Source organism: Galendromus occidentalis, unplaced genomic scaffold, assembly GCF_000255335.2.
Source record: "Galendromus occidentalis unplaced genomic scaffold, Mocc_1.1 scf7180000077511, whole genome shotgun sequence".
Classification (NCBI taxonomy): domain Eukaryota; kingdom Metazoa; phylum Arthropoda; class Arachnida; order Mesostigmata; family Phytoseiidae; genus Galendromus; species Galendromus occidentalis.
Window position 1 is genome coordinate 1,461,352 of NW_003805499.1, and position 16,280 is coordinate 1,477,631.

Here is a 16,280-nt window from a genome sequence, read left to right on the forward strand (position 1 = left end):
CTGCTGAACGGCCGGCTAGGTCTCCTGTGAGCTCGGTGCTCCCACCTGGGGCCATTCGGGTTTCTCCAAGGAAAGTTTTTCCGAGGCGGTTTCTCGGATTCGATTTGGCGTCTTCCATGCAAAACGTGCAATGCCTCTGGTCGCCAGCGGGAGGAGGAAGGAGCGGAAAGGAAGAACATAGTTTCTGGTCGTCCGTCCGAGAGCGATCGACAATGGACAGATCATTCTGTGCATCAGTTTGCTGTATCACCTGTTTGCACTCATTCGACGGCGGTCAACAAACTTTGGAACCTTCCGAAAAACGCAGACGGAACTCGTGTCGGAAACATTCCCGCACGCTTGATTAACCCGCTAACATTCACCCGGCGGAGCTTCTGGCGTTTGTACTCGGCTCGACGACAGAATTCTCGTCGAACTTTCGTATGCTAAGATGTTCCAAGTCTCATCGGTTTCGATATTCTTTCCGTCGATCGCAAAATGATTCAAACTTCGAATCTCGAGCAATCAGCTCGATAAGGTTGGCGTTTAAATTGCATCTACCTCACGGTCGGCAGCATCGAGTAATAATCCGAGAAAATCGCCTTCACATTGAGAGTTTTTGGATGTAGGTAATTACCTAACGCTATATCGAGATCCACGCCTTTTCGGTGGTCTGCTTGGAGCGACCACGAAAGCGCGCGGACGATCCGGGAGCCCAGATTCGAAAGGAGTATGAGAGCTCAGAGGATTTTTTTTTGCCAGGAAAGAGTGACATTGGACTCAGCATAGGCCCCTGGAGTATTGCAGATTGAGATTTGATGTGCAATGTAATTCGTTCTGCTCCCGGACCCGAAGGTCAAGGAAGCTCTCGAAAGCTTTTCTCCGAAGCTATGACCGAGACATCGATCTGAGCTTCCCTTCGTCCTGTCCCGATCACGAGCGGATATCACGTCAAGTCGAACAGCGCGACGTCTGTCCAGGCTCCAAAAAGGTTGAAAGTCAACACGAACCCCCCGTTCACGCCAGGTCCGACCCCGGATGCCCAGCAGCTTATCAGGGAAACGTCGTGGTAGGAACTCTCAAGTGCAACTGCGACGTCATGAAACGTGAAACAACGTCTCACCAAGCCAAAACGAAAGACAATGCGAACGGGCCCATTACGGAGCCGTGGCGGCGTCGACACGCAATGCGTTCACTAGCACCGGGCTCCAGCGAAAAAAGAACCGAAACTTTTGCCCAGCGGCGGACTAGTGCTTCGAATCGACTCGGCCAGTAGCTCGTGGAGGAATTCGCCGCGGAAACTCAACACGGTGCAAAGCGGAGTGGTCGGCAATGATGAACAAGATCTTTTGAGCTCGCCTCTCAACGAGTCAAAAACCACCGAGTCACCGCCGTTGAAAACAAAAGGAAAAAGAAATCCGCAGCCTTCCAGAACAAAAGTCCCGAGTCTCCAAGAATGCGGATAATGAAGAGAAAAAAAAATTTGCCCACAATGACGGTAATTCCTGCCTGGAACGCCGCCGGCAGCTCCGTCCGGAAGCTTTAATTGTTGTGTATAGCGCTTGTCCTTTGACCTCAGCGACGGCAGAACTGTCCCTTGAGACCACTAAGAGTTATTCGGTTTGAAACGGTGTTGATGTCTCATCTTTGTCAACGAGCGCTCGAGTTTCATCCAATTCACCGCCACCGAATTTATTCGAGACAGATATTCATCTGCAGCGAACGCTTTAGAGCGTCGATCGCGATGCGCTCGTCATCCATCGCGCTCTCACTATTGTCATAAGACTGCAGCGAACTGAGAGCGTCGCTTCCAGCATCTCACTCAAATCCATCGGCTAAGCAGCCCCGCAAGCTACGGAGCCGAGGTCTCCTCAGAACAACGTCCGTCGTTGATGATGCTCTTCCGATCGAACGGATCCTCTGCGACTGACGATTAGAACTTTTCCCGATCCAGAACGGAATTTCTGTTTCCCGCATGGATGTCGATCGCCTGACTCCGCTGCAGCCATCCTCCGGAGCGACGAATCTTCCAGAATCTAAATGGGGCAGAAGTCTCCGAAGACATCGAGTCTTCATTAATGAGATGAGTCCTTAACGAACGGCCAGCTTGCTAGCTAACTATCCGGCTGACTGGCTCGTTGGCTGTCGAAAGGCGAGCGGACCAAGTTAGTGGTTGCGTGGCGCTCGGGAGCGTCTCGAGCCAGAAAGCGGGCGGCAAAACCGGGGAGGAACACGCGTGGCTCTCATTCCAGCTGTGAATGACTGGAACGGGATCGAGGGAGAGAAAGCCTCATAATTTGATTTCACGTGGTCGGCTTGCTCCCGGAAACGCAGCTGCAGGTATAGGCTTGAATGTTTCCAGCGTCTTCGAACCGTTTGGCCACAACTTAATAACAACTTATTGAAGCCGGCTGCCTCCATTACGGCCGCTGCTCAATGGGGACTCGGCTGAAAGCACTTCTTCTGAAGACCTGCCGGAGCAAAAGAAGTCTGCCCGACGTCGGGTTGTTCAAGGACAGTTTCGATGATCATAATCTAGACTGACGAACCTTCGAGCGGTGACTGCCGAGGCTGAAGTTCAACTGGCATGGAAAAGAGTTCGTGAACTGGTGGCCCAGAGCCCGAGATTCCTCCGCGGAGGGAAGCTAAGTGAACCCATGTAGAAAAGAGCGCTTTCTGTAGAAGTTCGATTAGGCTGACACGGTGGTGGTAGCCGACCACGACCCACGAGCTGATTCGGAGCTCCACGTTCCCCTTGTCGAGGAACGAGAGTCGGATGGGACCCTGTAGCTCCAAAGACGTGATTTCCATCGGAATCAATCATCTTGTGACACACCACCGTCGTCACTAGCCTGTGATCGTAGAAATCTCATTCACGCAGGACACTTCACTGACCAATGGACCGGCAGGTCGAGAGACGGCTGACCAAACCAGAGTACGCAACTTTGCCAATTAACGTTCCCCAAGACCGAGCGGGCGAGCGAGCCAATCACCACCTGGTTGATCCGCCATCGACTACTCGAACCCGAACGCTCGCTCGGGTTCGAGTCTTCGATCTTGTTTGCAGCTTGCGACCCACCTGGGGAGCGGCATGCAGACCTCATTGCGCTGATACCACTGTCTGTGCGTCCAAGAACCGCCGTCGACTCTGATGACAGAGGAGACGACTCCCCGGTCGAAGACGAATGTTTCCGAGCCGTCCACGCATGAATACGGCTACCCTCGCGCTGCGCCGGGATTACAGCCGAGCAGTGCGCAAGCACTCGGAGCGATCTCGTTAATCCTGATAGATAGAATAATCCTTTCGTGATATTCAGTTCAAGTCGGAGACTATGCTTGTACGAACAAGGAAGATTGCTAATGTAGTATCCGGGGGAGGAGTTTCGGATTTCCTGGGGAATTTCGATCCACGAGGGTCAGGTAATCAGTGGTCGCAGTCTCGGGCCATATATCAGAAGCATCAGGGCCACAGTGACAACCTCAAGAATGGTGTATTGGGTCAATAAGGGGTCGTCATTCAAAAAAGCCAGAGACGTTATACAGGGTTGAAACAGCTGACGGAAGGTAAGCAATGATAAATTATCAATGATCGAATAATCAATGATCTATCGACTGGTGACCAGCGATCACGTGAGGTTCGCCATCCAGGTGATTCCGTTTTCCAGTCCGCGGCGAGCGAGGGAATCACTAACGCACTTGAGCCCGGAAGCCATGGGGCTAATTACTAACAACTCGGTCGGGAGCGTGAGAATCTCGCGCAAGAGCCACAGAAAGCGCGAGTTCCGCACCGATGCCGCTGCCGATCTCAAGACGCAGTTCTTCATAAGAGACCGACAGCGATCGGTGATGATCTTGATTTTTTAGCATACAGAACAGTTGATTCCCATTTCCCTTGGGTCACCGAAAATATCTCTTCCTTCGGTTCACATTCCCGTTTCTGGTTCCAGCTCCGCATATAGCTCACAGACATGATCCACACTGCTGGAAGCTGCGTCGGTCTTATTCACGCGGGCTTCCCAAGGAGAGCGGGGGGCTCCGCGAGTCAGGGAATCATATTTCTCCCCCGTGAGAAATTTGTTGAGGCAGCGACGGAGATCAGGGAAAAATTTCGCTCTCCATGAGTTCAAAAGATTCCGGTTCCGGACATCCCCATTCGTCGCGCCCAGGACTTCGTTCTCCTATAGTTCCTACGACTCATTCACGCTTTCTCCCGGTTCAGGGAGAATACAAACATCGATTTTTTGTCGCATCTCCACGCATTGATACCGTCGGGCGAGGGACTGCGCGGTCACAATGCGCGGAAGTGAAGTGTCCGCGAAACAGGCGAAGCAAGATCCTGCAGGCGATTTAGAAATCAAGCGAGCTGCAGCTCTGCGTCGACGCTTTGAGCGGTTCACCTTCGGCGGGAAATCCACTTGCCGCCGGACAGGCGCTGACCACATATGTCTGTCCATTCAGCCGCGTAGTCCGCCACCATTGATCTATCCAAGCACTTGAAACACCGACCATGGGTCTTCGGATCCCATTTGCAAGTTGTGGGCGCGCGCCTCCGCCTTCGCCGGCAACAAGCAACGACACGGCGGACGCTTAGTTAGAGGAATGTTTCCTCTCTCACCGAAGAGCATTCCACTGTGAACAGTGGAATTATTTCCGTAATCTCCGAACAAACTCGCAGCAGGATTTTCAGCACCTGTATTTGCGTCGGCAGTATAGCCTAAGTGTCGTTAAGCCTCATTCGCCAGTCTGGCTCTCAAGGTGTCTAACCGTAACTTTGTAGTTTTTCTCCCTCGTCGTCTCCACGCGATTCGCTGATGCGAGGGGAAGGGGGGGGGGGGTTTCATACGACGAGATTATCTTACTTCGTCTTTTCTTTATGAATCTTGGGAGCCTCACTGAATACCGGTAGTGTTGGAGAGCGTCGACATCGAAGGCTCGGACGGTTGGCAGAACCGAAAAATTCAATGTCGAACTAATTTTCTCGCGCATCGATGCCGGTTTATCGATCGGACAAAACGTTGTTGACACTGGAAAAACGGTTCCGGCTTCGAGCAGATCGGCCCTCGCGTTTCTGGGCTCTCGCTGCTCATCAAAAAAAGACTGCCTCGCATCGATGCAGGAATGGAGGCAAAAATCTCAAAGAATCCGCCTGTGTGAATATTGAGCGAGCACAGAAACGTCAGGCCATCAAACACACACGCACTCGCCCCCGCTGCCGGCGAGAAAAACGAGGTGCGGGACTGCGCAAAAAGACCGCGTCGAATTCCCAGCCTTAGCGGCAAGTTGCATTCGGCGGCCGCTGTTGCTGCCGCCACGGATGACGGCGACCTGAACTGTCAGTTAAGGAGACCAGCCGTCAGCAGCGAAACGGTCCAACAGTGACCGACGAGCACCCACGGGTCGTAAGCGACAATACAGGATGGACGAGTCGAACAAATAGTCAATGGCATCGCGGGGAAAAATAGTGGTTGAAACTAAGCTCGGTCATCTCGGGTCCTACCTGCCACCTCAATGGATTCTTCCCGCATCGTTCGATGATTGAAATGCTTTTAGAAAGCTCCCTACTGCTGATTTCAGCCCGGAGATCACAACAAAAAAACAGGAGCACGCTGGTTGAGGGGTGCAGAAATGGTGGCATGGGGGAAAAATAGACACCATACACAGGACGCGACGCACGGCTCTCGTTGCGCATTAGGAGCTGGAGGTGGGATCATTGGGTCGGACACGAAATACGACCCTCCTGATGGGGAAATCCCGAGCTCCGACGCAACAGAGTCGCAGCCGAATCGAAGTGAATCCATCGGCGGCATTTTTTCCAGACCGCGGCAGACAACCGTCTATCAATATGATCATTTTCGCAATAGCCGACAAATCCGATCTTTTGGGCTTCGCGCCCACCCACTATATTGTGAGGGACAGGTACGTCGTCCGAGCAAGCTATCGCGATCTACCGAGGAATCACCCACCCATGTCCTGTCACAAATCTGAGTCCGTCCGCTACAAACCGAGCCGACAGCCAAAGCCGGTCTGCTGTTGTTATTACTCCCGTCATTAGAGCCGCTGTTGAGTCTCTCCCAAACCGGATTGTTTCTTGCAAGGGTGCCGAGAGCTGACAACGGCGGCTATGAGGTGTCGAAGTGCCGGACAATGTTCCACGTAAAACGTGTTTGTTGCTTGTAAAGCACACGAGATAAGAAAGATCAATCGAAGGAGCGGCGGTGGACTTGTAGGAAGCGCGTCTGCCAAGGTTTCCTGTAACTCCCTGCTGAGCCGAGGTTTGAAATCGAGATCCATCTGAGATTGACCATCTTCCTTCGATTCTCTCAGAATTCAACCCATCGGAACCGCTACGCGTTCTTCCGGTGGCTCGCGTCGAGATCTCAGATCGAAGAGAGAGGATCCAGATTGTTTTCCTCCGATGGCTCGAGTTGGAAAATGGGCATGGAAGGATGGTGGGAAGAAAATTCCCTCGACGAGCCTACCCCGGCGGTGTTTCGGGTGCTACTACCGATAGCATTCACTTCCCGTCGATTATTCCGCCACGTCACTGATTTGTGAACCTTGCCCTGAGATGACGTATACGATCTCAAGGAATTCCCGACATGTCCCTCGGTACTGTTGAGGGTCCTGACTTCATTGGATCCTCCTCCTGCTCCTCCACCGAGGTACCTTCGAGCCAGGAGGACCTGACAGCGAATGACACGAGAGTCTCGGTCCTACAACCCCCCGTGTTTCCAAGCGATTCAGGACTGAGGGAATTCCAGATCCATACACGACAACTATCCCATGGATTATGCAGCAATGACCGTGAGAACATTTGTGGAGCGAGGAAAGGCAACATCTGGCAGAAACTTGAGGAATAGGGACCTGTGATGAGGAGAAAAAGTTCCATTTCGAATGGAATGATCACCTGAATGGGATCTATCGCTACGACATGTGGAAATCATTTCAGCGGCCAAGGATATTTGAGCTGGCGAGATCGAACAACAATACCACGACCTCGAGCACTTACTTGTATGATATATGCGTCTTGTATGATGGACTCTCGACTCTCGACGAAGGAGCGGTCGACTTAAAAGACTCACGAACAGATCGATGATACCTAGATCCATCTCTATTAGGTGTTACAATTCAATTTTTCATGCATAAACGGTGACCGGTTGCCGCTTGGGGATCGCGGAGGCTTATCTCGAACGCCACGCGGATTACGAAAGCGCGGCAATGGCTGAAGTCATCAGAAGATCTGTCACGGACACGAAGCCAGCTGCGAGGAGTAGCAGACACGGAGTTCCACCTCAAGTTCAACATGAACAATTTCAACTTAGATCATGAATACTCCGTGCGGAGTCGGTGACACTTTTCGTGGTGGAATTCCGAACGCTTCGGCTTTCGAGGGGGCAGCGGTCGCATCGCCGAGCGCATTCACTCGATGTTCACGCAAGGAATACCTAATCCTTTTGTCGATCAAAAGGCTGCTCGGCCACCGTCACTGGCGGCTGCGGCGGCGGGAGCTCAACGTCGACGGAGAACGTTGAAAACGAAGCGATCGGAAGATGGCGAACAAACGTCCGCAGCCCGACCGCCATGTTTGCCAAAAAGCCGTCGCCAACGATAGGCAAACGAGCGAACGGCGGCGTCGTCAAGGCAGCAAGTAAGCGAGTCAACGAGCGAGAGAAGTCTTTTAGCGCTGGAAAACTTCGAAGCGCACGATCGCCGATATCAGCCAATCAATTGACTTCTCGGAAGAGGTACGCTCAATCTGTGAGAGCCGTCGAGCCAGCGAGCACAGTCTGGGACGAGATGCGATCCCTACACCGCAAGCATACGAATACTGTCTCGAAAGATTCCGCATTTCAGCACGGCGGTCTTCTTCTCTCGACGATTCGACACAAGACTTCCTCACGCGCCCGGAGTCCCGAATTCGAATCAGCTAGAGTCGATAATCTCCCATGATCCATGATCTTAGATCATCAGTTGGTCTGGTTTCGGTCGATTGAACATCTTTGACACGTGCTGTACGGATGAAGCAAAGTCTTCCCTTTCTTCGGAAATTAACACATTCCCCCGTTCCACGGGAGTTTTCTCGGAGGAAGCGAACCCTCGATACTCATCCCGGGCAGCGTTCGAACCACGACGACAACGGTGTCTTCCCTGTCTGCCTCTTCTATTTTATTGATGAAGCTTCCATTCTCCGGATTCGGCCTGTGTAAAGCAGCTTGGAAGGATTATTAGGCACGGCGAGGGCGGCTACGCAGAATGAATGTACATACATACATACCGAGATGGAATGGAAGTATTAGAATGATAATGATGGAAGTACGAGAGACCGCATGGGCGAACTCGTAGTCTCGCTGCCCGACGAATCGCCGTCGAGCTCTTCATTGGAGACAAAAAGCCTCTCCCCTTCATTGTAACACTTGGAGGAAGACGAGCGAGCGTGAGACCGGACGAGCTTCCAGAGCCAGGGACCAAGATGAGCCGCTGACGCTTCCGACGCTGGTCCTCAATTTTTTTCCTCCTTCTTTCTGGTGACCGATCAGCATTGAGAAAACGAATCTCAAACGAACCGACCGGCTTACGAACGATTGGACAGACGAACGGACCGCCCGACCGACCAAGGACCACGCAGCAGTCGCTGCGAGCACAACTCCCGCGGCCGACGCCGCCCGCGGCCGATCCGGGCTCTGCAGCCGACTTGTCAGGTCGCCGACTGCGAGAAGGGTTTGACTTCTACACTTTCTATTAGAAAGAGGCGAGCGGACGAAAAAACGAAAAACGAACGAACCGAACAAGCAATAGTACTGTTGGCTACAAGGACATTCGTAAGACATCAAAGCTCGTTCTTTCCCTCACACACTGGAGCAAATGAGGCCCACATTCGACCACGCTGCTCGACAATTGGGCATGTATCGAGTATTCGTGTGCATTAGTGAGCGACGATTCCACGCGATCGGATCCACATTGACGCTCGGTCGAAAGAATGAAGAAGAAAGTCGGGCATCTACGAGCTCGGAATGAGAAAAGCCCGGTCTGAGTCTGAAGTCTGAAGTCCCAGCTTGAGACCGGCTTGTTAAGAAGTTGGCGAATTCACCCTATCGCAGCTGTGTTTGACGAAGAGGGAAAATAGAAATTATTCCAGCTTGGTTCAATTTCTTCACGGAGCGCCTTCGGCCGCTGTCACCGGAGCCGGTCCTGAGAAAAATGTTATTTGCATCAGATTTCTCTGAAGCAGCAGAGCTACCCGAACGCAAGTCTGTTGATGATCCGGTGGAAAGCTAAAATCACCGACTTTGAAGCAACAGTTGTTCGCGGTGTCAAGGTTTTCTGAACATGACGTGGTATGTGTCTCACGCGTAGTGCGCGATGGAATTCATTCGGTCGTATGCTCCATTCTGGAATAACCGGTCGCCTGTATCGAGTTGGCTCGAGGAATTCGAATCGATTCTACGGGGAAGACTGCTTATTTCATTCCAACGCGTCGAGTCGATGCGTCCACAATAGTTTTTCGGAAAATGAAATGAACGTCAACCGTCAAGTCTTATCTCTGTATGAGCTGTCCATTCCGAGCGAAATCGATTGTTCGAAACAGTTCACTGCCAGCTAGCTTGCGAGAGAAGTACGCTCCGTATACAGCGTCGAGACGGGTTTTTTCGCGGAACGTACGTTTCGCAATTCCACTGAAATCGACGTCACGGTCGACGATGGTGAACGGAGGACGGCTCCCGGCACCGCCCACGACAACCAGTACACTAGTTCACCAGCGCTCAGTTACGAATAACGGTACGACGGCGACGATTTCGGACGGAGCCATTAAAGACCGTTCGCTAACTGTATCTCGGCTGCTGGCTCTTTCTGCTGACCTGCTTCGGATACAGGAGCTGAACGAAAGGCCGCTACCAGAGAGACCCGCTCGAGGTGCACCTGGCCACCTGACGAGCGAACGGACAAACGATTGGACTGGCTTGCTTGGCGACTGCCGGGAAGCTGGCTGCTGGTTCACTCAAACAAGCACACATTCAAGATTCACAGAGCCAACCAAACAAGGCCCCTAGCTGTTCCCCACCACTCAAGCCGCAGCTCGAAGATTCACAGCATCTTTGCCTTCTGCTGTTGCGCCAACAACTTCCCGAAAGCAAAACGTTCACATCGAGCCGTTTATACATGAAAACCTTTCCAAGGATCGCATCTTCGTTCATCGTCGTAATCTTCGACCATGATTGTTTTTTTATCTTCTCTCGTCTCTTTCGGAGCCATCTTCGACGGCGACGTCGACCGAGCGAGCTCTTGCGATTCAATCAAGTCAGCATCAGTATCTGGTTCCAACAACTTGTAGAGTCTATCGACGGCGTTTCGAAAACCACTGGACGATCATTCGCCCTGCCGGGTTTCGTATCCTCGAACTGTCCGCAAATTTCCTCTCTGGACTCGCTCAGTATTAGCCGAGTTACAATGTAAACAAATCGCCACCGCCATCATCGCAGCAGGCTCTCCGAACAAAATGCTAACCAAAGAATCTGAAGCCTTCGAGCTGACCGGAGGGAGTTGTCACTCTTCGAATTATTTCGCTAAGCTCAGAGCTCAACTGTCGCGAGATTTCGGCGATTGCATCGCCCGGATTCGAAGTCCAGTCGAACGGATACATCGCTTGAAATGCTTACCGGCATTGATGAAGAAGATCCTCGTTGCCTCCACATCTTCCTATATACATATGTACAGCAGCTGCGGCCGAAACAATTTCGATCTCACACACACTCACTACACGAACGGGTAGCAGCTGCCGACGACACTTATGTATCCCAGATCATTGTACGATGTGAAACTCGCTCACTTATCCGGTGACATTTTCGCTTGGGATCGAAAACTTAGTTCTGCTCTCGCTCATCTGCTGTCGTTCGACGGCAGTTTCCAAGAGTATCAGAGCTGGGAAGTTCTCAATTCGGTACGGCAACCACCATGTCAGATGTGGACAGTGTTCGAACTGAACGAAAACAACAACAGATGTAGAAAATGGAGCAATGCTGCTAGCAAGTGAGCGGCAGCAGCGGCGGCGAACTGATCAGACCTCTCCGACGCCTTGCTTAGTTCTGATCTTCCTTGTGGCCGCCAAGTTTGTTCAACTGACTACCGGAGCGCCATCTAGGAGTTCTTCGACGAAACATCGAGAACGAGTGTTCAGCGCGGGAAACCGAGCGCCTGCTCTCGATTCGCAACGTGTGTGTAGAATCAACAGGTGGCCGACTCAGTCGAAGACTGCCTGATTCGCGGATCGGTGTGAATGCAGGAAGTTTATTCGGTTTCTTCCTGGAGCTCGCGACAGGGTGCGAATTGTTGTTGTTTGAAGGAAAGGAATTTTGTTTACCTTTCACACCACTCCGAACGGATTCCGGATTCCGCTATTTAAAACGCTACCGTGCGAATTCTGGAAGGTTTCTAGGCTGTCTTCGAGTTTTCGTCTGTTCGTCCTCGAGCCCTCGGACCTTCGACCAGCTCGAGACCGCTCATTGTGGAACGCGAGTTCGCATCGGGACTCGTCCTCTCTCATGAGAAATCTCTCACCTGAGCGGGACACTTCCCATGATCATCGCTGCCCCGCGAATTTTCATCATCATTTGAAGGGGAGTGACGTCGACTGCGAAGGACTTTTCGTAGATGTCATTCATCGCGTGTTCCGAATCCCAAGCTAGGAGTCTCATAATGGCCCTGCTTCTCGAATCCGGAGCTTGTGCTCACCGGTTTCATCGGATCAAAGCGTCGGCCATCATGCAGATGATCGATATCTGTTCTCTATCGTCTAGAATGGTGTTGTTGGTGCCATTCGCGGAGATCATTCGATTCTCTCCGCGCCAGTGACGGAAGCCTCACGAAAAAGAAGATTTCCTCTTTCATATAAAAAGATATTTGTTCTGAATCCGCGCCTGAAGTCTGATGACTGTGGATACTCAGTTCCTGGAATGCTTCAAGCGACGATCAAGCCTAAAAGAGCAACCATGCCATGCATGAAGCCCGCCCGGATACCGGAAATTACCCGTCTACTGGCGACTGGCCGTGGATTCCATCCAGGTGAATATTCTGATAGAGGTGTATAGTCCCTGATGTTGTCGGGCGGTTTCCGATAGACGGGCAACTCCGGAGGATAGGTGATATAGACGGGCAATCTCGAATGAGCTTGCATTAGGAATTCAGGTACCCGAGTCGCGAAACTTACAAAACGTCTCTCGCGGCTCGATTGCGTGACTAACAAGGATGCCCGTGGTTCCTCTCTGATTGATACGATACAAGTACTGACCGAACTCACTCAGTTCTCTCCCACGGGCAATGTGCAATAGACGGGTAGTCTCTGATGAACGGTCCGGTTTTTGATGCTCGGAAAATCGACGCTCATGCCCGTCGATTAGATCATCCACGGTGATCCCACTTTCAGAATACTGGTCAACGGGGGGAAATATTGGATGCTGCTCAGAACCATAGAATTCTCCGTTTGCAGCCACTCCAGCGTCGCGATGTCTTGAGTGAGGCAAACGAGGAAGTTAAGAGATCTGGACTATGATCCGAATGGGCCCGGCTACCGGCTACTCTATATCTTCGTGGAGTCTGGTGGAAAACCCTGTCACGAGGAATAGAGTACCGACATGGCGAGGGCGACACGGACTGTTTCGCTCGCTGGGGTCCTGATGAATCGATCAAATTTTTTTCTGAGGTATTTTTTCCGACGGGGTTGAGTTCTATGATCCTGGGAGTGAAAACGGTAGCATTGACCCCGAGACTTTTACGATTAGAATCAAACCTATGGAATCTGCCTGCTCATGGACGGAAGGCTTGGAAATTCCCGCACAGCGCAGACACAGACAAGAGATTCGTTCCGTAGGTTCCCAGGATCCCGAAAGCAGTCATTCTTGAGTCCACTGTCTAGATGTGATCACCCGACCTATTTAGCGGTTCTCACCTGTGAGCACCCCGGTTTTGAAATTCAGCCTTCATGCCATAGAAACGAGTTCAAGATGCAGCGGGATAATGATGATGATCGTCATTCATTCGCGATTCTCTCCGCAGCTTTCCGTTGCTTATTCCAATTCCGTGTGCCATGAAGTCGGTGAGGAGCCGTCACTCACACACGGAGCATACCCTCAATTTGAGTTTATATTTCCGAGGTTTCTCGGCAGGGCATTTGCGCCATCAGGAATCTCTGAGGATGTACGCGTTTGCCCTCAAGCTTTGTTGTCGGAGCGTCGTGATTGATGGATGACCAGAGATGGCTCTCGCCTGCATTCATCGGGATCTCCCCTTGGCCGAAACGTACCGCATCTTTTCCTTCCTTCGGCATAGGGTGTCGTGATCCCCAGCTGTCTCGGGCACTTCACTTTACCCAGACCACCACCGATGGCTACCTCGAGACTTCTGGGTGACGCCTCCGACCCTTCAGAACCGAACACCAAAGAAGTCTAGGCATAGCGATCTCGCGAGATCGATCCAATAAGCATATTTGCCTCTTAGATATCTATCCATAGGATAGATTTTGCCCTCTATTCAGGGAACTTTTCTGGTGGAGTCTCATTTGCCTCATGTCCATGGCCGGCAGCGTTTCCCTCATGTGCCCGAACCCGGGGAACCGATCCGTACCGTCGGATGTAGGTGAGCAGACGCCGTGGAAGGCCGCCACGAATATCGCATTCGTTTTCGGTACCTATAGCCTCGTACATGAATATTACGCGAGGAGATACGATTGGAATGGTTCTCCATGTCCCGTTCTAGAGCTCTCCGAATCCCTTTTCCGAGTTTCAACCCCCCATGGTACCGCTTCCCTAAGATACGCTTCCGACAGCTTGCGGCAGCCACTGCAAATACGAGGGACCCAGAGTCTTGACCCGCAGAGACCTAAAGGCGGAGCCGAGATGATTCTGGAGAAATCGATCCCTCCTGACTCGGCTGGGCGGAGGGTACGACAAATGTTGGAATAACTCGTTGAATGGAAGGAGACAGCACACGATCAATCCTCTGTGCGAACATACAATAATTCGAAGAGAATATCCATCCGAGTGTTCGGAGTCGGATGAAAATCTCCTTTTGACTTCGGGACTATCATCTAAGTCTAAGATATTCGCCTCGGCTGAAATAAAGCAAGTTCGATGCCGCTCCTCTATCTTGATAATTCTCATTCCTGCGGTGTCTCTAATTGGCAGCTTCAGACGAGACTCCTTCGGAAGGAACATCTTCTCTTCCATCAGGTGCGGGGCTATTCGTGACCGATGCTCCGATTTTCCGCTGTTTTCGACAATCATTGGCAGATATGAGATATGAGAGTTAGGGCGAGGATGATCATTGTGAGCATGCCGTCATCCATCGCATAAAAAGTATTCGAGTGCCTCGGTCGCACAGCTGTGCCGACCATCGGGAAACAATCCGTGAATTGGGAGCGGATGAAGATCAGCCGGTGGTTAGCGGAAACGGCCCCTGAGATATCTGACGGAATGCGACGACGCCGACGCCTGATTTCACACTTCTCCATCGTCCCGTCTCCGGTCACGAGGTCTCTCGCACATCAATATCCTGCAACTTTCGCTGAGCGATACCTCATGATTCCGCCAGATCTAATTTCAAGCTGGAAGTCATGGCACGACCTGGAATCTCCGATGTTCCACATACAGCGAGGGTCCCGGGGCGAGAATTCCAACTGCTCATATGTATATCCGTGCTTCCCTCGAGGGGGACTTGCAGGGATCCCAGAGACGCGGATAAATAGTGTATCTTCCCTCGGGGAATCAGAACCTTTTTCGGTTCTCAATCGATTCATTCTGCCTCCGAAGCGGGCCCGTCGATGTTTTCGCGCGGGCGCTCTTCTGAGTTTTTATTCAGGATGGTTTCAAGTGCGTCTTGAAGAGAAGATGCTCCGTAGACATGATGCTTCAAAAACCATTGAAGGTCAAGTCCCGATGACACTATATAAGAGCTCTCATTTGACACGAAGCCATTAAGAGATCATATTCGGTGCGGTGCGCAGAATCCGGAATGAAGCTCGTGATATTTCTCGCCGGTATCGTATTCGTCCAAGCTGCCGGGAAGCGTTATGTTCTCAGAAGGCTACATGGATCTCGTAATGCGACGCTAGCTCGACTCCCCATAGATACGTTCGCGAAGAGAGCAGGGTAAGCTCAGACACATATCGTCTTCGGATGCCCACACGTTCTGTGGGAGTATTCATTCAGATACTCAGGTTCGAGGAAACTTCGTCCATCAATTTCGATTCAGCTCGAATACTTGCGCCGTGGAATACGTTCCGAAGCTGGGCAGAACCTACCACACAGACTCCACAACTTGGCTGCATCGTGACGTATGCGGATATCCCACGTGAGTTTGCGACTTCAACGACTCGGAGCTTTAGTTCCTTGACGACTGACTTCAACCTATCCAGGGAGCGCTCAATCAAAGCCACTTGGTTGAGCCCGGAGTGTGCACCCAAGCAGCCGACTAGCTATCAACACAGCCGATCAACTATCACTCCTTCAACCCCGTTGCACCGCTCGCTCAACTGAATGCTCTTTTACAGCCACGTTCAGTATGAATGCTGCGAGGGCTACACGTCCGTCTATGGCAGTGCGGAATGCTCCGCGGTCTTGGCCTTGAAGGACGTGCTCAAAACAGCGAGTCGGATGGGTGCGGGCTTATTCGTCGAGTGAGTGCAAAGGTTTTATTCAGGGGAATCACAAGCTCGGATGATCAGGAGATATACGTGTGTCCTGCTTCCTCAGAATTCTCAAACGATCGACGACAGCCCTGGACGCCGTGAATCGAGCAGCTAAGGACGGGACAGTCACGATATTTGCTCCATTAGACGGAGCCATACGGAGTTTGACTTCTCAGGAGCGCTACGCTTTTGAGAGAAATCTCCATCGAAATCTGCTGTACCACGTGATCCCAAGACGAGTTCACATCAAGGACCTTCCCGACGGAGATTCGGATTTCAAAACACTCGATGGATATGAGACTCTATTGAAAATTTCACGCTTCCGCAATCAGGTACCGTGAATTTAGAGGGTAGATAAATTTTGATGAGGCTGACGACCACCCTCATCACAGTGCCGATCCTATTGTCAATCCCAAGACTGTAGAGTAGAGAGACCTCTGAGAATTAACAGGGATAGAACTGGTCTGGGGGTCAGAGAGCTCTCCATACATGATGAAGATGCAGGAGAGGATAAATTTTGTTTCGCAGGTCAACACTGTCAACTGCCGATTGATTACTCGGAGAGATCACAGAGCGACCGACGGCGTTGTGCACGTCATCGACGGTGTCCTACGACCCCCCCGGA

At 51.7% G+C, this 16,280-nt stretch overlaps 2 protein-coding genes across 2 annotated transcripts in view; one reads left to right on the top strand and one right to left on the bottom strand.

Moving 5' to 3' along the window:
- The window catches only part of LOC100902565 (Protein tyrosine phosphatase 10D), a 56,353-nt gene extending 43,056 nt beyond the window's left edge, over positions 1-13,297 (bottom strand). The window contains exon 1 of the mRNA XM_029112507.1: positions 13,274-13,297. Coding sequence (XP_028968340.1) covers positions 13,274-13,297 — 24 coding nt within the window. The remainder of the gene's footprint in view (positions 1-13,273) is intronic.
- A 1,682-nt stretch (positions 13,298-14,979) lies between these two features.
- LOC100902709 (transforming growth factor-beta-induced protein ig-h3) overlaps positions 14,980-16,280 on the top strand; it is a 4,804-nt gene continuing 3,503 nt past the window's right edge. Inside the window, 5 exon segments of the mRNA XM_029112508.1 lie at positions 14,980-15,116; positions 15,220-15,318; positions 15,518-15,643; positions 15,720-15,987; positions 16,184-16,276. Of these exon segments, the coding sequence (XP_028968341.1) occupies positions 14,980-15,116; positions 15,220-15,318; positions 15,518-15,643; positions 15,720-15,987; positions 16,184-16,276 (723 nt within the window).